At 36.5% G+C, this 26,986-nt stretch overlaps 1 protein-coding gene across 6 annotated transcripts in view; it reads right to left on the minus strand.

The window, feature by feature from the left end:
* cacnb2 (calcium channel, voltage-dependent, beta 2 subunit) overlaps positions 1-26,986 on the minus strand; it is a 90,370-nt gene that overhangs the window by 20,048 nt on the left and 43,336 nt on the right. For 3 of the 6 annotated variants that reach the window (XM_015377485.1, XM_015377483.1, XM_015377486.1), the window contains one exon: positions 623-742. In XM_015377485.1, the coding sequence (XP_015232971.1) occupies positions 623-742 (120 nt within the window). Of the gene's footprint in view, positions 1-622; positions 743-5,662; positions 6,494-23,517; positions 23,847-26,986 lie in introns of those variants that run through there. The other 3 variants (XM_015377489.1, XM_015377484.1, XM_015377487.1) reach the window with 2 other exon arrangements.

Consider the following 26,986-nt stretch of genomic DNA (forward strand, 5'->3'; position numbering starts at 1 on the left):
TATATATATATATATATATATATATATATATATATATATATATACAAAACATTAGTAACTCGGCATGCATATAAATCTCCGCTATGAAACGTAGATAGAATCCCTCCACTTCTATCAGGTCAATATCGTTAGTTGTTAATATTTAAAGCTGTGATATTGACATCATATCGAAAATAAAAAGTTGTATCGGGGCAACCTTGCTGTAGGAACCTGTAGGACTAACGGGGAAAGTCTAAGATGCAGACCGGAAAGTAATCATCTAAACAGACATTTGGAATGTAAACTGTTTGGTGATGGAATAATAAACCCACCTAGATACATATGCAGCAACAGTGCTGCCATTCCTGAGTCCCCCCCAATATTATAAAAATACATGTAATCAACAGTAACTGGCAGCTGCTTTCTTTGTTAAATCCAGAAACCAGGAATGCATTTAGTTTGTGATTTTGATTTGTTCATTAAACATTAATAAGAAATAAATTTATTTTGTGTTTTTGTAAAATTTCAATTACACTTAAATAGAAATGATGTTTTTATGAATGCTTTTTAAAATAACCCTTCTAGTACTGTTCAGTTGAACAGATGAAAGTGAGCGTCGTGTCCCTGGCTTACAGAAACCAACCTTGGCTTTGTCAAGCTGTGCCTGAGCCTGTCTCTCTGCCTCTCTGCGCGCTGCCTCCTTATCCTCCTCAAGGGAAACATCGGAGTCTGATGGACGGCTGGTGTAAGAGTCGGCCGAACCCTGTGGAGAAACAAAAAGCAGCACCTCAGTAAAAAAAAAAACTCAACTAGAAATTGATCTCACGTCTGGAAAAAAGCACAAGTATTTAGAGGATTTAAAAACAAAAACTTTTGGGCTTTAGGTGTTAAATGATACATTCATTTTTGTTTTTTTTATTCAATATTCGATACAAAGGCTGTGTGCAATGACTTTTATCATAAATTATTCATCGATTGATTGAAAGTCTTTCAGAAAACCAGATCATAGCAATGTGTAGATGTGACTCATGCGTTCCCACAAACCAACAAAGGTAAGTTCAGCAAATGCCCCACTCTAAATACCCACTTTACAAGTTAATTGATTTTAGTAAATCATTTTATTTAGACTCATTTTATTGTGATTAGATGTTTTTCAAAGCCTTTAGTTTAGTAAATCGGGATGTTTTTACTTATAGCCAAGAAAAAATATGATTTTTAAGCTCAGTATACTACAGTAGACCAATGAAAACATTCAATAAAATGATGTTTTCTTAATTAAAAGTATGATTTATACCTGCTTACAGATTGTTATAATCAAGGGTTCTTTTTTTTATCACAAATGAGGAAAGTTATATTTATTGAACATAAACTAGAATAGGAATTGGATATCAAAAACACCCACATAACACTAAGAACGTTATTCTATGGCTGTTTGAGTATTTTATCCTAAAATTTCAAGAATAAATGAAAAAATTATTAAAAGAATCAAGTCAAGAAGAATTAAAAATATTTATCTTCCTGCAGGCTAAAGAGTGAGTATTGCAAGTTTTCAAGCAACATAATCAGCCTCTACTAAACTATTTCTATACATTTATGATGACTATTTTAACTCTTGTTATAAGAACAGAAACAAACATGCTTTGGAGAATCATTGTGGGATTTATTTTGATTTTAGAAAATCAATTTAAATACTACCTATATTGTTTTAAGACCCACATTGGAAGCTATGAATCCCTGAAACAACCTCCTTTAGTTTCAGAATAGTAAGAGTAATACATTGAAATAAGGCTAGGATGGATAGGGCACATCTCTCAAATTTAAGGAAGCCGTGAAAGACAAGTTAGGAAAAAATAAATAGGTGAAAATATTTCCTCTTTTTGTTGTTTTGCCCTGAAAGGCAACTGAGAAAAGGACATTTTTTATCTTTGTTTGTGTAATACTTTGTTTCACCACTAGGGGCACAGACCTTTACTGAACATATACAGCCAAATCCCTGTAATTACAAAACCCTGTGGGTCTTAGCCAGGGTTGATTTCTGATTGAATAGGGAGGCTAACCCTACCCTGTAAATTTCGTAAAATAATTGGTCAAATGTTTAAACTTAATCTACAATTAATACTGTATGTTCTAAAATGTGCTTGATTTTATGAATTTTTTGCAAATTAATCAGCTTTTGGGCGCATTATCCGACACGATATCCCCTCCACTCTGGAGCAGCAGGACGCTGCAGTCAGCCTCTATGAGAAAACCCTGTTGAGATTTGAGCTTCCTTCTATTGAGGTTAGCAAGGAGAAAGTAGAGCCCTGATTGGATAACACTCAAAAATTAGACACTTCAAATCAGGGCTGGGCAATTAATTGCATTAGCAATATAATCGCAATTTAAAACCCCCCACAATTTTAAAAGATTTTTAATCACTCTATATTTAATAAGACACTAAATCTCTCCTTCCAGCCCTTTAGATGGTGGTAAAATGCATGAAGTGGGTTTGTTGCCACACAGAAAGGTAGAGAGAGTTTCAGCTAGCACACAGATCCATGCATGCAAGTAGAATTAAGCACTTTTTTTTTTACAAAATTATTACAGTAAAGTCCTGTAAAAATTAACTCTGGCCAAGCAAGCTTTCAAAAACTGAAAACCTGGGGTGAAACATCTATAAGCTTAAGGTTAGTGCAAAGGAAAAAAATGTAAATAAAATTGCAATCACAATTTTGGTTAGAAATAATCTAAATTTTTCATCTATACTTCTAATGAAGCTAAACCCCTTATGAGGTCAATGGAGCAGGGGCAGGTTGTGAAACTGGCTGCTCGATGCTGATTGTCAAACAAATTTCAGGATTTTTGATGCACAGTAACCAGAGAGCGAGGAGGTTTTCCTCATGGGACTCATTTCATTTGGAAAAAACAATCATCTTGTTTTGCACTCTGTGGTTTCTGGAGCTTATTTAAGATCACTTCAGCTTCAACAGCTATTTTTTTGGTGTTGTAGTAACGTGTTTAATCATCTGGTAATGCATTACATTACATTTGAATTTTATTACCACCATTCAGTTAAGACCAGCAGCAGCCACCACTGGTCTTAAACCTTTTAACCTTAAATCTTACAGGTGCAGAAAAAAAAAAATTACTTTCGTTTTATGGCAGGAAGAAAAAAACAAAGATGGCATCTATACAATTATCTTTGGAAAATAACTTTTAATCAAGCATTAAACTAATTCTGAATGTTTTGTATTGCTCCGATTAGCATTGCTATTATGAATTATGTTTTTTTTTTTATATATATGCAAGTAGAAAATCAATATATATAGAAAATAAAGGCTTGGAAACCTTATTCTGGGTGTTAGGCTATACAATGTATTTTACTTACTGTAAAAGTTATAGAAATAAAAGAAATTCTCATCAATATTTATTGACAGGCTCTTTCATAAATCTTGTTCTCTTTTTCACAGATTCATAAAACAACTTCAATTGTTCTTTCGATCTTAATGAGCAGTTATGGATTCATCACCAATAGACATATTTCTTTTGCCCACTGATGACTTTTTTCGATGAGTATGACTGAATCCTGAGTTCAATATCAAAGTAATTTTTTCTTAAAATAAGTGCATCTTTTCTTGAATTGAGGAGGTAAAAGAGACATTTTGCCAATGGAACAAGACAATTTACATTTAAAAGAAGAAAAACCAATTGCATTGTCTTATTTCAAGTGCATTTTATCTAAATATCTTATTTTAAGAGTAAAAATCCTAATTCCAGTGGCAAATTATGTCATTTACCTAATCAAACTAAGGGTAAATACAATTAATTTAAAAAATGTTGACTTATTTCTAGAGAATTTTTCCTGTGAACTGACTGTAGTCCTCCTAGGCAGGTATCTTTTCATTACTTTTATCATTAAATGAGCACGGCACCTGTACACAGAGTGGAAGGAAAATGTTTCAGTGGGAGAATATTAGGGGCAGGTCTTAAAGTTCAAACTAAACTATTCTCCTTGTTGGTTCAAACATGTGCAGAATCAGGAACAGCGCCTTTAACTAAATTAATGAAACAATCAAATATTAGGATGAAATACTTTTTTGACAACAAGATGGGTATCCAGTGTTTTTACATTTCAATGTACCAACTTGAACAACTTAGAATTGCATCTACTAAGCCTCATTTGGGTTGTGCATTTTAATTGTAATCACCTAAAAATACAGAACCAGTTCACTGTGATAACAATAAAACAAATATATTGTTGTTAAAACTTTAATGTTGTGGGTCAAACTTAAATGTAAAATTAAAAAGTGAGACAATAACTTAATACATAATCCCATTTTAGATTTACAAAGAAGACATATGAAAATCCAAACCTAAGACTATTTAGTTAAATAGCTTTTAAAGCTTTTTTTTAACAATAAGGTAAATATAGAAGTGTCCCTAGACAAAGGATCATCATATTTCCAAGCTTATCGTAGTTTCTAGACCTGAATCTACCAAAAAAAACAATAAAATGATCTGAAGATAAAAGATTACATGATAGGAAAACGTTATTGTATGCTCCAACCTTATCAAAGGTTTTTGGAGAACACTAATCAGAGTTCTGTTGGCAAATCTGGTTCTATAAGAAAATAAAAGCTGCAGTGTTGACTTTGTGTTAAAAAAAAAAAAAACACACAGCAAAAAACATTTTTTCTTGATTTAATACATTTACCCCATCAAAGGTTGCATTTTCATCAGAGAGGTTATGAGACTACAATAAAAACTGAATTTATATTAAGGTTTTATGTAAACACCTTACTATAGTTGGACATTTCCCATTAACATGAAAAATACTTCAATGTGTAAATGAGGGAGGCCCCTTCCTTTTTCTAAGACAATCATCAAGGGTTGCGGATAAAAGCAGCTCTTCTTTCATCCAGTGGAGTCGGTGCAGGTTTGATCCTTACCTGCACACTCCTGTGGCAGCCACTCACACAAGGTCTTTCATTCATCTCACTGCACCATTACACGCTGCTGTCTGAGTTAAAAATAGCCTCCCTCAATCTGTGCATGATGAGAATAACCAAACCAAGATCGTACCACTTCATCCTCTTCACCCACACTAACTGACTGATGTAACAGAAGCAACTCAAAGGGCTGTTTTTCTTAACAGAGCAAGGTAGGTGACATGTACGCCCTCCATCTAACACAACGCCCCGCTGCTTATCAATCATCTAAATGTCTTTTATACAATAATAAATAAATATATTTACCAGCTTGTTAGTGATCCACTTCTTTCTATTGACTTTTAATTCAATACCTGCTCAAGGTTACTATGCAGCACTGATATTAGGTAATAGGTGAAGAAAATGTCTATTTACTGCTAATTACTTATATTTGGTGCTGAAAAAAGCAGGTGAGCACACCTGGGCTTCCGTGTATAGACCTAAAAATACGAGACGTGATCATGAACAGTCATTTCAGTGGGTCAGATAAAGGTGATCTGGAGTTCTGCCCAGAATCCGACGGTCATAACTGATACCCACACTCAACTTCCCATCATCACCATACTGTCACACTGACCCACAGCACAATGTAAGATAGCCCTGATAAAATGTTAACGTAAGATAAAGCACATATCTGATGCATTATACATAAATGCATGCACAGGAGCAACTTTTATATACAAATTAGATTTAGAGGGTAAAAAATTCCTCCTTACACAGGCATCGGAGCTCTTGACTCGACCTCCCTTGGCTCGTTTCAGCAAGCGGATCCAGGTGGCCTTCATGAGCCACACTGGTCATTCAGTGTCCTGAGCCACTGCCCCCCCCTGCTGCTACTACAACTAAACCAAACTGCACTGCTGAGGTCTCCTTTGCACCAGCTTTGCTGCAGCTGTCACTGCTTTGGCTACAGGTACATTCAACACTGTGGCTCCATCGGCAGCTGGTTCCTCTTACACCGTGGCTGTGAATGCTGCTTTCAATCCTGGATAAATAAATAGATTTGGAGTCGGCGCTCCTTGTTCTGCTGCAGCTCCAGTTGGCTCTGCTGTTGTCTGGAGAGCCAACGCTCCAACTACCCCCGCTGCCGCTGCTGTTGCCAAAGATGGGGAATCCACTGGAGCTCACTGCCCCGTGCATAATCTCAGCAGCTCTCTCCCCCTCTTGCTCCTCGGTGAAGGGAGTGCTCGGTGTGCCGCTGCAGGTGCTGATGCTGACTCCCAGAGTGAGTCAGGTGGGAGAGATGCCCCTCATCTCCTCTATCATGCTTTCACTTCTGCTTCACTGTAATGCTGCGTTGCTGGCTTCTCATACGACTGTGCAGGCGATGTGTGACGGTTCATTTGGGAGAGTCCCGGTGTGGCTGCATGCAACCGACTCTCCTGCTGATGAGAATGAAGCTGCTGCTGCAAGCTCTCCCTTTCTCATGCTGTGTCTCGGCTCGTCAGTGTGTCTCTTCCTGGCTGCTTCCTTCAAGCTCCTTTGTGCTATTTCAGCAATTCTGATTTCTCTGTCTCAACCCTGCTCCTCCATCAGTCCTTTCCTTTTTTCCTCTCAACATCTCAACCCATCTGCTCTTCGTGACTGCAGCAGTCATTTCTCTAAACTGCATGTTCAGGATGAATGGTGGCAGTCATCAATAGTGCATACACTTTTGGTTTCTGAAACCCTGCCACACAGAGTACACAATCTGCTACTGATATATAGGTAGGCTTGCCAAAGTACACCGACCCTTTGACTTTATCACATTAAACCATCAAACATGATAGACTAACACATAGCACTGCATGATGTCAAAAAAGCGTCCATGCACTTAAAATCATTACTGTTTGTGCACTGTTTGTATATATTTATTTAATTGTTGCAAGATTAACTTCTTGCTTGGTAATACCCACTAAAATGTTGTCCTTCAGGATTACCCGGCTTTTAACTCCACCCATCTATTAATAGTTTCAGATCAGCTTTCTAATTGGGGATGAAAAGCATCTCCACGTCATTACCCACCACTACCATGTTTTATTGTTCAGGTCGATAAATGTTTATTCTCTTTCAAATGGAGCATTTTCACCTGTAGGCAAAAGCATTTTGTTTTTGTCTCCTATGACCTAAGCACTTTTTTAATATCTTCTATGTCACCTCTGATTTTTCAAAAACTAGGCTCTATGTCTTGAGGCTTTCTCTCAGCAAATTTTTAACTCTTTCTTGACGGCCAGATCTTTCCAATGCCCAAATAAATGTTGTCACGACAACCTTTACTCCCACTTGAGCTGTGGTTTCCTGAGGCTGATCCAGAGGTACCAGAGACTTCTAGCCTTCTTGTCTGATTAATTTCTAGCCTGACAGTTTAGATTGATGACCATGACTTGATAGGGTTAAAGTTCTTTTTTTAGATGATGGATTAACCTCTGCTTCATGAGATCTTCAAAGCCTTATATATTTTACAACCTGACTCTGCTTTAGATTTCTGTAAGACCATCTCTTTGACATTTTAGCTTGATTTGCCTTCAGGACACTCCTTGTTTTCTAAAAACGAGACAGTGGGTAGCACTGCTGCCTTAGAGCAAGAAGGTTCCTGGTTCGATCCCCAGCCCGGGGTCTTTCTGCATGGTGTTTGCATGTTCTCCCTGAGCATGCGTAGGTTCTCTCCAGGTACTCTGGCTTCCTCCTACAGTCCGAAAACATGACTGCTAGGTTAATTGGCTTCCCTAAATTCTCCTGCTATAGACTGGCGACCTGTCCAGGGTGCACCCCGCCTCTCGCCCTAGACAGCTGGAGATAGACCCCAGCATCCCTCGTGACCCTTCTTGGGATAAGGGTGATGGAAAATGGAATGGATGGATAAAATTCTACATTTTGTTGATCAATCACATTATATCATTTAATATTTGAAAGTATGTAGGTGCGATGTAACAATTCCTGAAAAATCCTACAGGGTAAACTTAACTCCTCCTGTCCAGTAAGTGGCACGCTCGCTCTCATCCCGTACTGTTTGTCATTGGGTTGTTAGCTCCACTATTGCTAATAATTCATTACAGTAAAATTAATATTTTTACTCTTCACCACTCTGGACATTTTGTGGAAGCATTACTTAAGAAAAATCATTTTTCTTAGATGAAAAACTCATAACTATGATCTTAAATTAGAGTTTATAACCTTTAATCAAACAAAACTGCAACTTCTATTTGAACCAGCACACTTTTTATAACTTAAGACATGCAAAACATCTTCTGATTTTGACAGTTACAAGTTTGTATCAATACAAATTATAGCATTTAAGCTTTACTCTGTTGTTGTAGAACCAGAGAGAGATGGTAAATCCTGACATTTGACAGGAGAGAGGCTGCAAATGTTTCACATATTTGTGTAAATTAAGACTAAATTGAGTTATTAGATGACTGGCTGCAGGTCATTTAATTACACCACTTTCTGTTTTGTTGCTCTATTCCACAAGAGACCTTTCACATAATTTAAAGCAGTGACTAGAACAGAAGAACGAGTGACTTCTGTAAGTTATTTTTGTATGCATAGGTAGGTATATGTTTACACACCTTTATGAAGGGTTAGTGGCCTAATACTGCAAAAATGTGTAAACCTTAGACTATAAAAGTAAAAACTGAACATCAAATGAAAAAAAAACAATCAATTTTATATCTATATAAAGATAGAAATGCATCTGCCATTACTGCCACTGCTGCCAAGTTAACATTCCAATATATACTGCATGTTGTTAAATAATTGCAGTACAGATTTATAGACTTTGAGAGCTATTACAATTTCTTCTCGGTATATTTTTCAGCGATTTAAAAAAAAAGAGTTGACACATCAAATGATAATATTAAAAAATATATATATCTAAAGAAGTCTGTTTTTGAGTGCAGAAAGATTGTCCAAAAAAGTTGATAAGATACTTGGAGTTCCAGTCTTGTTGCTAATCATTGTTGGCCAGAAGGAACAGTAACAATGCTTCTTTTTAAGTCTAGGTGTCTACTGAGAGATATTTACACATAGCATGTCCTCATATTAATAAGTCCAATGCTGAATAATGTGATTATAGCCTCCTACCACCAATTGGTCTAATGAGGAAGGAAGTTACAGAAAATAAATCAGCATTTGACAAAAGATGAATTACAATGGAGGGAGAAATATTATATATTTTTAATTAAAAAAAAAAAAAAAAATTATAGTGATAATTAGGCTACTGATTAAAATATACTTTAGGGCGAGGTGTTGTTACAGGAATAGGGTTGTACTAATGAACGGAGGTCCTATTCCTTAAAGCAGCTGTCATGATTGTGAATCCCAGCCCATTTATCTTCACCTCCCCCTCTTAACCCCATTTCCTGTCATCTCACTTTCAAATAAAAGCCACTTGTGCCAAAAAAAAAGATATCTGTGAGAAATTTTGTGAGAACTTAGGGCAGACCACAGATGATACGACCCAGAAAGCCGTCTGTGAAGGCTGCACTCTGCTGGCAACTACTGACAACAACCGGCAGCGACAGAAAGGACCCAGAGGCAGCTTGACACTACGCCTCCTGTCTCAACGCTGTGCTGAACCCTACAGCACAGCACCACTCCCACAGAATCCACTAATGATGATCTGACAGTGGTATGATGACATTTGGCTCAACCAGCACACCAACAATCAAAGCTTTGTTCAAAGCAGCTGGTATCATAAGCCATCCACAACATTTTTTCTCTGCTAAGGGCTCTTGCTGCTAACAAGATTTTTTTAAACGTTATAAAAACCCTGGAAAAAAAAGTATCTCAGTCTGTGTATTTGAAAAATAAACATTGACTTGAAAAGATAAAAAAAAAAAGGGTGGAAAAATCTCTGCTTCCAGGAAGTTGTCAGGGAATCATGGGACATTTCATATAACTCTATAATCAGGTTTATATTGGTTATTTTGGGTCGAATTTAACTGAATGCTTTTAGATAATATGCCATGAAATTTTCAGTCAAACTAATTATCTTATCATCTGCTAAAATGTTAGATTTTTGGCTTGTTCAGAAACCAGAATCAGCAAAACAGAGCTTTTGTTTATCTGCTTATCTGCACAAAAATATTTTCTTGTAAAGGTATATTCAATTAATACTTGAGAAAACATTAACATTTCAGCAAGAAAAAAGAAACAGCAGTAAGAGCAGCAGTAATTGACACTTCTTGATGCTGATTTTGCCCTTTGAATACACCATAATTATGCTTTTTAAAAATTTATTTCTCCTTAAATGTTTAAAATTCAAGAAGGAACTGCTTGCCACGAGGTCACCGGCCAAGTGTGAAATGATTTCCAACTTGGTGCCATTTTACACTGACTTTAAAAACTTTCAGAGCTGTAGTGATTTTCTGTAATATGACCTGAGTCAGGTGTGAGAGAACATGTTTGATGTGACTCTAAAGAACACTAACCAAGGGGGAAGCCACTAATTGGTTTTTGTTTGATCAGAGGCAATAATTGTTGCAATAACATATTATTGCAATAATATGTAATGCAGTTTCAACCACTTGAAACTGCATTACATAACATCATAAGATTGTGTAAGCCTTTAAGTTATGTCCATTTAAAAGTACAAACCTAGACATATGTAATAGGTGAGCAACACAAATCAAGCTCATGGCAGCCGAGAAAGTAGCTGAATGTGTGATGATGTTACATAACATATATAACAGAATCGCCATCCAACACCAAAAGGCTAACAAAGGCTCCAGCTGGATTAGAGGTTCATAAAGCTATCATGTATTTGGCAATTTACCCAATGAAAATAACAAAAGTCAAGGCAGGGGCATTCGGGAGACTAAGATTCTTTGACATATAATAGTTTTCCAACCTATTTTCATCTTTCCAACAAACAAAGATGGACAATATATTTGTGCAGGTGATGTTTGGAATTTGTAGAAGTAATGATAACATGCATGTAAGCACTGCTTTCCCAGTTCATAACACAAATGTCCAAAAATGGAGAAACTATTTGCACATATATAAATAATTAGCCGCCTATTTGGAAACACTATGGCTTTAAATGAGATGACAGAGGAAAACACAGGATGTTGTTAGTCCATGCAAAGGACTTAAACTTTCATGATCATGTATGTGTTCACCAGGCAATTCTATCAGCATGTGCTGCAGCTCAATCAACAAGCTCTGAAAAGTATTTTCACCTGCAGGAAATTCAAAGTGCTTTCATGAAAACTGTTAAATATAAGAAGGAAAACCCAGAGCGGTGCATATCAGTTGCATCTGCAAATTTCTTGAAGGAGCTGCTGAAAAATTTCGACAACAAAAATGTGCGTCCTAGACAAAGAAAAAAAAAACTAAACATATTTATATATATGAGGACATGTGACAAAAACATGTAATCGAGACTCTGTTGCTTTCTAGCTGCGACCAGCATTGCTTGCTTACAAGCGCATGCTAACTAACAATCCTGCTGAAAAGAAATCACATATCCATCTGATTTGTTCTCCTTAGAGGACAATCCATTCCACGAATTGAGGAGATTTCCAATTTTCAACCATAAATAGAAAAAAAAAACATCCAGTTTTAAGGCTTTGATGTAGAAAATTCTGTTTTAAAATTACTCAACCATTTTGAAAAAAATTGAAAAGCTTTCAAATATTGATATTTTATGCATGAATACTTTGGTTTGCCGGCATTAAGAATGGAACAATTTTAGGTACACCAAAAACATCAAAATACATATCTAATACTAGAAAGTACAGATTTACAATGGTTACCGGTAAGTGAATAGGTGCCGCATGTTCAGCTTAGATGTATTACAGTAAATAGATGTCTGGGATGAATGACAATGCATGGAGCATAATGGCGATAGGACTTTGGAATTTAACCTCCCTTTTTGAAGCACAACATTAAAAATATGATTTTAAAATGTTATTTTTTACAGGTGCAGGTATTTTTAGACCATAAGATCAGACATTTTCATCAAACTAAGAATTTTCTAAACATTAAAGGCGGTCTTGAAAGGGTAATGATCCTTAAGTCTGAACTGTTAACGATTTTAGCAGAAGTCTGCTGCTCTTCAGGACTACTGCTGACCCCTATATGGAGCACTGGCATGGTGATAATTACATTAGAACATACAAATCACAACTGTAAATGCAAGAGTGGAAGAAAAGACCCTGAGTCAGCTGTTGCAGCCTCGTTTATCTGACAGAATCACTTAATGTGACTGAAGTAGTTAAACTAGAACATCCCTTCATTGCCTAAAAGCTTTAGTTTTATTTCGAGTCACAGCTTCCATGTCTGCATAGAAGTCCGTTGAAAAAAAGGTTTTGCACAGAACTTAAAATGGGTCTTGTGTGCTTTCAGGTATTTTCATGGTTCTACCTTATAGTAAACTATACTGTCAATACTGTTTATTGTCCTTGAAGTATCCCCCCAGTTCCTGTTATCATTTAATTTCTGCATTTTTCCATCTCTTTCTCCTCTCACTCAGCTTCTTCCATCCCAGTATTCCCAGTAGCTTTGATGTTCTTGACTCAGTGGTTATGCGCAAGCAGAGGAAGCGGTTACGCATTTAGCAACTGACGTATTTTCCTCAAATCCCACTTGATGCTCTGTTTTCTGCCATGATCTCAGTCAAAGCTGGTTTATTTAGTTCTGCTACAAGACTGATCAAGTTTCACTCACTGAGCATTACCTGTGATATGAATGCTGATTACGCTGACACTGAGAGCAGTATTGTATATTTATTTTAGACTAAACTAATATGAATGTATTTTAACAGTAATGCCACCAGAAAGTGGAACCCTGCTTCTTGCAAGAATCAGCTACATAATAGCTATATGAAGTGCAGATAAGTTCATTGTTTATCAGGTTTCTCTTCTTTAGGATTTCTTAGACAGTTTTTTTTTTATTTGACTCTCTTTTAAATAAAATGTATACTTGAAAAGTAAGTGAGACGATGATCATGTTAAAGATGATATTAAAGTATTTTATTTTAGAAGTATTTACGTATTCAAGTATGTTTTCCATATATTTTCTGAAATTACGACTTTAATTTTAAGGGTCAAATTAAGGTTTAGTGGAAGTTAGATGAGGGCCCAAATGCAGGAGGCAGAGAGTTAAATATAATTTAGAGTTAGATGGTAACAGAAGCACAAATCCAGGAATAATAAACGGGTAACCGAAACACTACAAAAAACACCTAGAAAGAAGTACAAATAAGTCTTAAATTAAGTGCATTCACCCTTAAGTTGAGTAGGCAAATACGATGATTTGCCAATGGAATGAGAATTTTATTCTTAAAATAAGATAATTAGATACATGCATTTGAAATAACAGACTGCAATTGTTTTTTTTCCTACTTTAAATGTCAAATGTCTTGTTCCATTGACATTGAGGAGCTAAGTGTCTCACTTAGCTCCCTTGGAGAAACATACATCAGGACTTAAATAATGAAGAGAATCCAGCAATGAGGAACTGAACAAGAGGTGTATATATGGGAGGTAGAACAACTCATGGACTTATCAGCAGATAGGGAGCGGGTGTAGACTATGGAGCTAGATCAGTCTTAATTTGACAAATACTAACGTGTGATTCATACATGAACAGGACAAGATCCACAACCACACACACAGCTTGATTCACGCAAGCATACAAGATCCACACATGCACAGCACATGATTCGCCAAAGTATTTCTGGTCCATAAACAATTATAAATGAAATTACAAAGTACCAGTTGTCTTTAAACTTCACTGCATTTCTGTGTGGATTTTTTAGACTCCCCTGAAGTGCCTCAATACACAAATGAACTTTTCTTTATAAAACAAGGGGGTGGTTTGCCACCAATTTTCAAGTGAGGTGGAGGTTTGACTTGACTCAAATGCAGACACTGAAGCTGAAGTGGTTTCCTGAAGATGGAATAACAAATAAGGGCAACAAAAGCAAAAATCCAAAAAAATAAATCTACAAAATCCACAAAAATGAGAACCAGGAATATTCAAAAGAAGGGGGCAAAGAAATGATGACAAACCATGAACAAGCAACAGTGACTGAGCGGGAGGTGCATATATGGGAGAGAGAAACAAAGACTAGGCTGATTGAGAGCAGGTGTGAACAGAGGTGTCTAGAAAGGAGCTAGGGAAAGGAGACTGACACAAGAGGGCAGTAGAGGGCAAACAAGAAATACCTAAGAACTCAAATACAATTGAAAGGAACTAGAATAACACAAAATGGAAATAAAACAAATAAAACTAGAAAACAAAGAAAAACATGGATCAAAGTGAAACTGAAATCTCAAAAACAGAACAACTGTGACACCAATCAGAGAGCTCTCTTATATAAGCCAATCACAAGACAATACTTGTAAACTAGAAGCAAGCTATAATGGAAAAGAGAATGGCCCAAAGGGGCAACACAGAGTAGCTGAAGAAATACAACACTGCTTAAATATAACTAGAACAGTGATACAAAATTGAAAAGAAACTAATGCCGTAGAAAACACAGAATGACATAAATCAAAGTGTTACTGAAAACTCAAACAGAAACTTAAACAGAAGTACACAAGGGCAGAATCATGACAACATTATCCTAATTATTAAATATGCAGAAAACTTTTCATAAAATGTGTAATTTAAAGATAAACCAGTTTTCTTCTGACCCCCCAAAATAACCACTGTTAACAGTAGGCTGAGCATCTGCTTAAAATAATTATCTAAAAACAACGATTTCCTTACCAATATAAGGGCTTAAAAATTAAAAGGTTGAAACTACGTATGATTGTTTATAATAGAAAACCATTTTCTGTGTTGCTCCTTTAGATTACATTGTTCTTACAGTCCTTAAAACTTTGCAAACACCAGTCGTCATTATTACCAGCTTCAAAATTGGGATCGATGAACTCCCAAGCAGATGTGAATTAATTATATTTTTTGAAACCAGTTTGATATTCGAGTCTATCTCAATATCAAACCTCCAGGCAGTAATGTTTTTACCAGTTCTCCCTCCTACCTCTGACTCTATCATATCTCATTCCTGTAAAAGAACCTTGAAATGGTAGTTCCATGGTGAAAGGGACACCATGGAACTACCATGTTGGTTTGTAGTTTTTTGATCCACAGGCAGAATGGTGCAGATCCTGAATTTTAACATTTTATTTACAAAAGCAACAAGATTCTGGAAGCAGAGAACTCAAGACCATCAGTTTAACATTTCCAGTCATCTTAATTGAGAAATGTTATCAGCTGTGCAGCAACAAGAGTCAGCCCAGCCACCTCAGAGACCCCAACAGGAACACAACCTTTGCACGTCAGTTGAAGTATTTTTGAATAATTATGGAGATATTCCAAAAAACAGATATATATCTCTCACTCAATTATAATCCTATTTATATCAAAATAAAAAGTTTTTACGCTCCCAATATTTGTATTATTCGTGGTCCTGTTTGGATTTTTTTTTACTCCTATTATATATATTATAAAACCAAACCAGAATAATAACTGCTTACATTCTCTATAGCTTTCAGTAATTATCACATCAGACACCTCTGCTTTAGATCTGAAAAAGCAGGGATCAAACTGTAAATGAGCAAACAAGCAGTAATCCTATTTAAATGAGTCATAGGGCAAAGTTAACAGACTTAACAAAAGCATTCCTCAGTAGTACTGCTTAGAGAATGAGTGAAATGAAATAAAATTGTATTTCAAAAAGCGTAAGAAATATTAATAAAGGCAATGCTAACAGATTAGGAAAACATCTGGTAAACTTGGATAAATTATGCAGTATAATAACATGGGTATTACATAATGACTGGTAGTTATTGAGTAATCTAGTGAATCAACCTAGAAACACTCCAATTACCAATACTCAGAGACACAGTATTGCTTATAAAATGATAAGAGTCCACATTATGCTTTGCATCTTTTATCATAAGTTAGTAATGATTTTTATCACCCATGCCAAAGCCTCTAGAGTTTGTCTGATACCCTGTAGCTGACGGCAGCAAGCTGACAATAGGCTGAGCGAGTGTGCAAGCAGTTTCAGACGTGGAGTGACTCATTGCTGGCTAGAACTGAAGCCTCTTTTTTTCTGCCATCTGTCCATCACTGCCACTTCAGTCAATGCAACGCAAAGTCAATTAAATTACGAACACTGTCTCCTTCGTCAAAAATGGGACAATGGCAGGAGACATGACAGCAAGAGACATGTTATTACTACATCCATTTCGGTTTCTAAAATTGCCAAAAATAAAGAATAAAAAGCAAGTGAGCACGAAAGGAAATAATAAACAGATTTTTTGTGCACCTGCAAAAAAAAGGCAAAGATGGGAAAATAAATTAGAGAAGATGTAGAGTACAAAGGGGAGCTTCGCTATGATCGCTGCTTTACTGCTGTCAAGGTGACACTGACAGTCCCTTAAGAAGTGTTTACTCAGCACTCTATAAACCAGTGCATCAAATAAGAGAATGATCCAATCCAGCCTGTCACATGACATGATCAATAGCTGCTGCTGTAGATAAAGGATTTAAACCCAACATGGAAAATAGAAAAAAAAAAAATCTGGAGGCTAAGTAACATAACAAAATTACAAACAAGTGGACAAAATTAACTCTAACTGAATAATGATAATAAATGGCTTTATCAAGTTTAAATAATAACTACCCATAAATAACTTTTAGCTTAAAACTATTCTGTGAAATACTCCAGTGGTTGCCAGAATGAAAATGCAATATGTAGGAATTTTCCACTGAGCGGAGAAGATTCAAAGTTAACTGTTTGCAGTAGCTATAGACTTCATATAAACAAAAAAAAACAAAAAAACAACAATTTCATTCTAAATATTTAAAAAATCACAGTCAATAAATCTTATCTTTTTAAATCGAAAAAAATAAATAAATAAATAAACTTTACTGTTTTTATAGCTGATGATCTACAGTATTTCTATTGGTCAACCTTGAAAATGCAAATCTCCAAGATAAAAAAAGGGACAGCGGAAGAATGTATGATTACATAAAGACACTTTTCCTTCCAAATATGGTTTATTCTTTTAGAAATGTGAGGAATTTTGTTGATTTGTCTTTGTTGAAAACCACAAAACATGGACAAACTCTCCAGGAAGAAGGGAGCCTGATCTTTACAGTCTTTAATAGTCACCACAGTAACTACTCTACTTAGTCAACATCTCCTCTGTAATCATGTCATCACTGTGCAAAAATGTCAGTGAAATCCACTTTAACTGCAGAGCTGTGTAATAGACTCTCTGAACTTCACACATTGTGTGACACTGTCATCAGTAAGGAGCCAATGCTCCTTATAAAAACAATAAACAATACTTTACGATCTTAGACAGGTCTAACAGCAAATCATTTTAAAAAAAATCCAGATTAAAAATCCTACCAATAACTCTATATTAAAATGTTAAGATAGCAATTCAATGTTTCAAGTTATACAAAAAAACAAAAAAATGTTAATTACAATCTGACCCAAAAAGGAAAAAGAGGTTACCTCTATTTTTGCTTAGTTTCTTTTTCTATTGATTCCTGTGTCATACAGAAAATCTGATGGATTTACCAGTATAATCACATTATCAGCTATACCAAAACAGAGTGCTCCCCATCTGGGCTTGCATATAAACTGTTCAATTCAACTACCAGTGGTTTAACTAGTGGTGGCTGGTCAATAGAGGGCGCTAGGGCACCACCCCACCCACCCAATGACCTTGATTAAGACCTAAAAAAAATGAATAAAAATAAATTAAATAATGCCCTGCGATGGACTGGCGATCTGTCCAGGGTGTACCCTGCCTCTCGCCCGTAGACAGCTGGAGATAGGCACCAGCACCCCTCGCGACCCCGCTTGGGATAAGCGTGAAAGAAAATGGATGAATGGATGGATGGATCATGAGTAAAGCTTTTTCTTATTTCGTTGGATTGGGGACCTATTTCTGCCCTGGAAATCTTTGGCCATTGACTCTCGTTTAAAGTTGTACATATGCAGTAGCTCCTCTGCAATGCAAAAGGATAGGCGAGCTCGGGGAGCTGTCGTCACAGTCGTAGTGCGGCTGACTGACAGGTCGAGTTATGGAAGTGAAATCTCTTAAAACAAACTTAACAAGAGAACCTACTTGCTTTGATTCTTTTTTATTTTCCTATATTTCAATCATTTAAAGCACTTTGCGTTGTCTTTGTACTGAATTGTGCTATACAAATAAATTTGGAGTTGAAATTGTTTGTACCTGATCAGAGGAAAATCTAAAATAATTAGCAGTCCAAAAGACAGGTAGAGACAATACACTCAGTCTTTTTCCAGGACCTGGCTAACTGGTTGCAATGAGGCTAAGGCTTTATTCTGCATTACCTGCCTCCTTTTTTTAAATGTCAGGATCTGACCCAACATGGATAAAGACAGGTAGGACTGATTTAAAGCACTTTTTAGAAAAGGCAAAGAAGAGTGAACAATCTGGGATTCACATGGAAAATAATATAATATAGTGTACTGTTTCTAGATGTTTGTTAATTTGCATAGTTGCTCTTAAATAAACACGTTCTGAGAAAATAAATAGTTTTTATATATTAAAAAATATAAAGCTGACAAACAGTTTCTCTATTATCATTTTTTTAGGTCTGTGAAACCATATTGGAGCATGCAAAAGACAGATTTGCCTTCACAAAGCCTCAGAAGGTCAATATTTATGTAGAAAAAGTAAACCTGTACATGAAATCATGTTTTGTTTTTGTATCGTGTTTTTATAATGTTTGTTGTTGCTGGCATTGATATAAATATACTGTTGTGATAACTTGATTGGTTTTTGGTAAACGTCTCTTTTGAACTTATAGCCCCCCCCCTGGAAAAAAACTCCACCAGCAGCCACTGGGTTTAACATGAAAACAGCTCCATGTCAATACACTCAAAGTGAATTACAAGATCAGCTGGAGCTCAAAGAAATCTCGCCATTATAATCATGTATTTGGAAAACTCAAAGACATTCCTTTACATTTCTTATACTGTCATCTTGGGCTATTTCCATGTTATTTTCATGATGTGTTATTTTAATGAAAAACTATTTAAGCAAGCAAAGTTGACCCCTTCTTGTGGGCTATTCAGATAAAAAAAAAAAAAAAAGAAATACTTAATAAGCTGAAAAATATCAAAATTAACAACAAGACTGAAACAAACATTATAAATATCTAAAAGTAAAAAAATAGAAAGACTTTTGGAAGTTTTGTAAGGATATTGCACAACTAGGTTATAAAACAGAAAAGTTAAATATAGTTTGGAGTTAAATATAGCATAGTGTATAATATAACATTCGAAATTTAAAAATGGCAAATTTCACTCTTTGTGTTTATTCACCCTAAAGCTCAGAGGAAACCCTACTTGCAATGCTATGTCTGATACATCTAATGCTTTTTAACAAAACCACCAAACAGATTTCAAAAATGAAGCTAAATAAGGCTTAAGCTTAATGCTTAAATGTACAAAAACATGAACCAATTGAAGGGGAAATGTGAGGCACGGGCCGGCAGTTCCTTTTCTTTCCTGTGCAAAGACAGACAGCACACATAATCGGATGAGGGCCAGACAAGAAAACAGTAAAAAGTCTGGAGTTTGCTCTTTGCTGCTTTTTTTGTGCTTACGTCATCAATATTTAGTCCTTTTTCCTGTGTGAGGCAAGCAACAGATGATTAATGAGAACTGGCCTAGAGAGCCAAAACAAGCTTCTTATGACTATAAAAACAAACCTTCCACTAACTGGATCTGTCGGTAATAAAAAAAAAAGAATCCTTTCTATCTGTTATTTTCTGTTCACTGATAATAACAATATTGATCAGTAAAATAAAAACTAGTTCTATAGTTTATAAAACATTAACAACACAAATTTACCCTTTAATCTGCAAGATAAACTTTCAAGATAACAGCAACACCTTGAAGGGGTATTTTCTACAAATGTCCAGAATGTACTGACTCTGATCATGTCCCTTAGTGTTAATTTAGCTTTTGTGGCTGCTTGCATGTGTTAATCTTATTTAAACCATATTCTAAGTGTTTTGTTTGGCTGTGAATATCTTTTTTTTAATGAAACATGAGCAGATTTTATTCAATGTCTGGGTTTTTACTAAGTCCAGTCCAAGACTTAAGCTTGAATTTATATCTAGCACCCATCATATTTAACAGTATTATGCTACTTTTAAACAGCTCTGGCTGACAAAAGAAAATGGGCTCTTTTTAACTAATTTTATTCACACATCTTCATTTTCAGACACTTTAAAAAAAGATAAGGTTACAGACTGAATACAACAATGCCTATCTAAGGACCTCAACGGATTTCACAGTCACTGAATTGCAATGCAAACAGCAACACTTCGGCTTAGAAAATAAAAATTGTGCAGACTTGGAACAGCAACCCATGAGGCCAGACCCAGAGAAAATCAAACAAGCTTCTGTGTGCAACCAATTCTTTAAGAATTAACAAGGTGCAAAAATCGTAGATTACCCTGTTTTTTTAATCTCATTAAGCTTCAGATACAATTCAGCTGCAAAAACCGCAAACAACTTAAAAAAGAAATGCAGCCTGCAAAATTCTAAGATAAAATATATATTTCTTTTGCTTCACCACAATTCTTTCCAAAACTATGGACACCTCATGAACATAACCACTCAATATTTTAAACTTAAAATTTAAAGTAACCATTTGGTATTTTGTTTAATAAAGTTACAGGAAGTTGTGTATCTTTTAAATGCACATTATGTCCTTCAAAAAACATTCCAGTGCAACTAACTGATTTTTAAAGAAATATTACGATGTTCCCTACTGATACTGGCCCCTGTGGCCAAAACACAGAATTGCAGCACTCTTCTGCCATTTCTTATAGTGCTCGCTCATACTTATTGGGTTTTTTTTATTTTTTTTTTTACTTTTTTAACCATAGCAGGAGCTGAGTTGAGCTGGATGTTGGACTTATGAGTATCCACAAAATCAATCTTGAATATAGCGATTCAATTTTGCTAGGTTTGACCCATTTAACATAGACATGCATGATATAACATCTGCAAAATGGTTAGGGAACTTCCGAACTTAAGTACATTCAGGGAAAATAGGATACAGGCTAAAGCCTGGCTTAAACTGTACAATTTTTTCAATCGTTGCATGTAGCCACAGCTCACACGGTATGACGAAACCGCAGGGTTTAAATGTTCACAGCTCATGATGTATGTTCTCACACTGTGTCCCGATGCTCTGATACGATCTACCTGCTCACACTGTGTGTCTAAAAACCACGTCCACAGTGAGATGGCGCTAGTCGGACTTGTCTATCCGGAAGTCGAACAATAGAAGGGGGAAAAAGAAGGAAGTGTCGATGCCTCCTGTTAAAAATGAAGCTCCCTAGAATGAAACGTGCTGCCTTGGCAATTTGTGCAGTTTTGTGTTCTGAAAGCCATTAAAAAGAAAAGTTGATGACGTATTTGGACAAAGACATGGCAGAGCAAAGGTGGCTTCTACGGTCTGTCAATTTTACAGGAAGAACTCCATTTCACTGGCATCCCACCATGCTTCTGTATTTTCATCTGAGAGGAAGAAGGAGCAGAAGAATCCTTGTTTGCGTATGCGCCCTGAGCGATTTGTCCATGTCCACCTTATGATGGGCGACGTAATTTCAAACATGTTTGATTTTCTCCTGACCTTAGGATTCCTAATCGAGAGGTGGCCGTGAGAGGCTGATCGCCCCTTGTTACCCACTGTACGCTACACGATGTAAGAACAGGCATAAAGTCGGCCCGATCGAAAAATTCTGGCACAACTGGAGAATCAGCCAGAAAAGGGCAAAAAATCCCACAGTGTATGCCTGGCTTCATAGATGCTGAGGCGCTGAACAACTGAGGTGTCAGTCTACTCATCAAACGATGTTTTAGTCATAAAGGGTCAAGTAAAAAAGGATATTTTAAAGATATTTGTCAGTAAAAACTTATAAAATGTCTCTAAAATGACAGGTTTAGTAGTGAATCTCTCGGTGGGGACCAGAGATTTGATATATTTGTCGAATATATATTGATATAGATTCAAATTCCCACACGGAGCAAAAAAAATAGATTATAGCACAACTACAATCCTGTAAGATGTGGCTTTCTACCTAAACTGAAAGGTCACACAAGGAGAACTTTATTTAGAGAAGCAGAACTCTAAAGGAACTGAATAGAGCAACAGCTTAAGTGAAAGCATGTTTCAACAATTCATCTAGTTCAATAATTTCATTAGTTGTTCACTCCCCAAATCAGATCTTACGGTGACAAGATGAAAGCATTCAAAGTGGATGCTACTTGCATCAACAGCAGGTAAACATTCCTACTTTCCTGGCTTGTAGCAGTTCTTATGTGACATTAAGTCAGTTTTTCAGCTACTACATTTAAGTGCTTATAAGGTGCATGATTCAGCAGTTTTTTTTGTGCAAAGCACTTCTAAGAACAGTGTGTTTGTGGTTATCATGATTGTAAAGGAGGCTGCGAGGGCCTTATACGGACAACGGAGAATATGAGCATTCACAAGCGGGAATGATTTTGGAGTTTACATGAGATTACGTCCGAGTTAATTTGAATGCACGGGTTATAATGGTCCACATGGTGGAGGCAGAATAATGCTGTGGGGATTGTTTTCTTAAGTAGGGTCAGGAAAGTGACAGAATGGATTAAGCTAAATATAGGACAGTATGGACATGTCAAAAGCTACAGAGTCATGCAGGAATATTCAGTTCTCAGAATCAGAAAGTCCAGACTAAATCCATTATAGGAGAATAGGTGGCCAGACTTAAATTATGCTCACAGAGGCTCTGACCCATTCTGACTGAATGAGCTATTTTGGGAGGAAGAATGGGTAAAAATTTCAGAATCTGGATCCAAAAAGATTTTATTGCCATGCTCTACTGTAAATGATTTGCCATTGTAATTACAGTGAAGGGAGGTGCAAACCCTACAAAAGATTGACTAGAACTGTTAAACATTCAAATCCGTAAAAACTATTGCTTCAATTTATGGGAAACCAGATCATAAAGCAAGCATTTTCCAAGAGTTATTTGGGATATTTCAATGGAAAGTTTAGTTTATTTTGTAGTAACTGGGGAAAGTTGCTGAAAATACCCACAGAATATGATTTTTCAAACAGGATGTGGATTAACCAAATTAGTGAGGACATCATGTCAGCTCAATTAGCCTAAAATTTTACCTCTAAACGCAAAGACTTGAGGCTTAACCAGGTTCTGTGTTTTCTGCCGGTCTAGTTAAACTCAAACAGGGTGTTTTCTTTTTGCTCCTTACAGCATTAGTTAACCAGCATTTGAAGCCTCTTTCTCCAGACTAAGTTTGTTGCAGCTACAGAGCAGTGCTCGCAAATTCTTAGTGGATGGCTTTTACTTTAAGCTTTACTCAGCAAGAGAGCCTACAAAATGCATCTTTATGGAGACTTTTCATCTTTCAAGGAAATAAAACTGACTTTGTATGTTTTGCCTCTTTAAATCCTACACTTATTCCCTCGGTTCTCCTCCACTCCCAGTTCCTCTTTGTTTAAACGACACAGGAATGGGGTTTAGAAAAGTTTAGCACATGTTTAAACAAACTCACCAGATCTGACTCCTCACTCGTAGAGTAAAACATTTCTACCCGACTGAAGTGTTCAATCCAGGCAGGGAGAATTGTCCTCAGCTACAGCTCATCTTCTTTCTGTACTCAAAAACTCCCAGCCCACAACCACAGATCCCCCTATTCGAGCTCCAGAGAACAGCTTTTTCTGAGCAGCCAAGGCATAAAAAGTTTTAGGCAGAGAAGGAAGGTATGTTCCTCTCAGTCTTTCTTTGGCCTACTTTAGTCCCTAAGAGGCAGAGGCAAAGTCAAACGTCTTTCCCACGCTGGAGGAGCACTCCTTCAGAGCACTGCGACCGTCCTCCAGTCCCAAAAAACAAACCCCTTCTGCCCCTTTCTCCTCCCACATACCCACAAGCTCTCCCTGTCACACACACACACTAGTTAGGAAGTAAGATCTCCGGCCAACGGGGCCAGCCTGAAAATTCCAGAAAACACCAAAAGCAGCTGCAGTGGCTTTTTATGTCTGAGCGTGTGATCTGCAAAGTTTACATGTGTTCTCCTTTGCTTTCAAGAGGCTCCTGAAGGATTTGAGTTGACTGTGTCGACACAACACATGTCTGCAGAGACCTAAATGTCAGGAAGCAATTATCTTCACTAGATCGAAAAAATGCCATATTTGCTTTTATCATCAATGAGATGAAAAACCAGCAAAACTTTCAGCTTGGACATTTAATGGCTGCTAGTTTGACTCAAAATTTAAAAGAATGTCTCTCAAAAAGGGTTAAAGTACATTAACATATTGCAAGACCCTACAGACATATAAAAAGGATGGCTAAGTAATCAAGAGACATGAGCAGCTGGCATACATCTAAAAACTTTAGTGGTTACTTGAAAGAGTAGATCTATCTTTGTGATCTGGGATCAGACACCATTCTGTGCTTTGAAATCAAAGCCGCTTAGAGGATGCATGCAGAAACACGGTGGATATCATTGTAGCATATAAAACACGAGCTAAAGTTTTGGGTCATGAGTTTGCAAAAATGTAACCCTAACTAATCAAAATGTTCAAGTTATAAAACAGAAGCAGCTACTGAAGACTACAGCTCTGGAAGAGACTGGCTGATTTCATGTTCCTCCAACCTGCAACATCATCCAGCATATAAGCTTTATTCAAGCGTCTGCTAAACCCAGATTTGTAGGAAATGTTTTCTGGGCAGCCCAACCTAAATCCTAGATTATTTTGTTTGATCAGCGTTAACCTCTCTCTGAGGATTATTACCAGGTTATGTGTGGGGCACGTGCAGTCGAAGGGATTGTCATCCCCGTTTGATTGTAACCACTGTTTTAAAGCCCTTCTACATATAATCAGAGCAATGGTTCTTGCAAACTATACACTTCCCTGTTTAAAAAAAAGGTCATATAGGTTTTTTCTAACAATAGGCAGAAGAAACTCGACATATTGGATGGAAAAAGCGAAAGCATTCTTTGCAATCGGAGGCGGATAATCCAGGTCCAGAGTCTGAAAATCCCGCCAAATGTTACTTCATCTTCTTTTCTTACCCAGGTGATTAGCCCCACACCCTAAGTTTACCGTGTTTCCTACAGTACACAGTGTGTTGCAAACCTTTAATACAATTTCTTTCGGCTTTTTTTTTTTTACAAAAATATTTTCCTCTTTTCCACTCTTCAATAAAGGTCATGGTAGCATCAAAGATTAGTAGCTGTCCCTCTCATCCAGAATTAGCATTATCCTCTTACTGCTTCTCAGTAGGACCCTCTCTTTGCCTGGCTTTTAGACTTTTCCCTGCTTCAGCATAGCTGGTTGTCTTTGATAGCTAAATAACAGGCTTTTGCTGAACTGCAATTATCAGAATCAGCTCAGCTGAAGCAAAAAAAATTGAAAACCTTTTGGACGGTGAGCCTCGAGGACCAACTTTCGACATCCCTGGTTTAATTGCAAAGCAACCATGTTTGGACTAGTTATTAACACCTAATCCCGCTTTAGACTTCTCCCCTACTTTGACTCTGATGTGCTTCATTGTGTTTCTTCTCTAGGCTTCTAAAGTAAACATCTATGGCCTTAACAGACTAGCCCGAAACCACACACAGAGGTTTCACTAATAAACTAATAAGGTAAGGAAGGCAGTTTTAATCGATTTAATTGCAAGCATATGAGTACTTATAAAGAGGTAAAACAGCTGGTGCTGTTATTTGAGTCCATCTTTCTTTCTGATTTACAGCCATTGTCACTAAAAGTTGGGTTAATGTAAAATAATAATTTATTTCTTTAAGCTACCATCAGGAAATTCTTTTTTCCCAGCAGCATGTCAAAGAACTTAAAATGAAATCCTCCCTTGCCAATACTATAGGACGTTTAGTGTAGATCGGAGTCTATACACTGTTTTGATAGTATAAGAATAAGGGAAATACTTAGGAAATTATGGCCAACCCTGATTGACTGGCTAAAAACAATTGTGAAATTTCCATGGTTTGCTTTTATGTCGCTGCCACATGCAGACATAAAATCAAAGTTTTTATGAGAGAGAATTATGATCAAGACTTGACAATTTGACCTTATTAGGTTATAGATGTGCATTATGGCTTTCTGTCACTCCACTGAAGCTACAACTGACACAAGCAGGAGTTCAATTAGTGTAACAGTACAAATCACATTATGCTGTAATGCAACATAGTAAGAGCGTTTTACTTAAGAAGGCATCATCAGCTTTCTTTGAATGAGCTTTCTCAGTAGGCCTGAACAGATCATTGTCCTATAGCTGGAAAGGCAGTCATTGCTCTGCCTCTGGCATATTGATCAATGTCCATGCACACAGTGACGTCAGCAGACATCCACACTGACAAGCACACAAAGACAAACATTTGTAACCTACAATACCAGCTTACAGTAATTGGACAATGTCAGGGAATCAATATAACATCCCACAGAGAGGTAAACTGCCAACAGCTGTTTCCCTTAATTACAAAGTCACCTTGTACTGCATGACATTCCTCTCTACCTCAGTGATTTCCGCATTATAAAAAAAAAACTGGTTATGTATTGCCTGATTCTACATTCATTCAGTATGAATGAAAAACACCTCTACAAACAAGTCCTATTCGAGTCACACATATTATTGACTTTATCATATAACACAGGCAATTAGTCTTCTTTTAGGTTGGTGTTCTTCAAACTTTGGATTTAAACAAGCATATCTTTCTAACGTGTGGATTTACTATCAGCCACTGCATTTTTTACGTTATATTGTTTTTTTTACCATAGCAATAGTTCTCATTTTATTTCTTTATGTTATTTAATTTTCTATTTTGTAAGCCTGACTGTTATTATTTTCAAGCTGAATTGAAATTGCATGTTCATGCTAAACAAACAATGCAGTGAAAAAGTATTTAGCCTACACAGTTTTCTTCTGTTTTTTACTTTACCACTCAAATGTTTCAGATCATAAAACACATTTAACATTAGATTAATATTACTTGAATACAAAACTGA

Source organism: Cyprinodon variegatus, unplaced genomic scaffold (genome assembly GCF_000732505.1).
Source record: "Cyprinodon variegatus isolate N-32 unplaced genomic scaffold, C_variegatus-1.0 Scaffold154, whole genome shotgun sequence".
Classification (NCBI taxonomy): domain Eukaryota; kingdom Metazoa; phylum Chordata; class Actinopteri; order Cyprinodontiformes; family Cyprinodontidae; genus Cyprinodon; species Cyprinodon variegatus.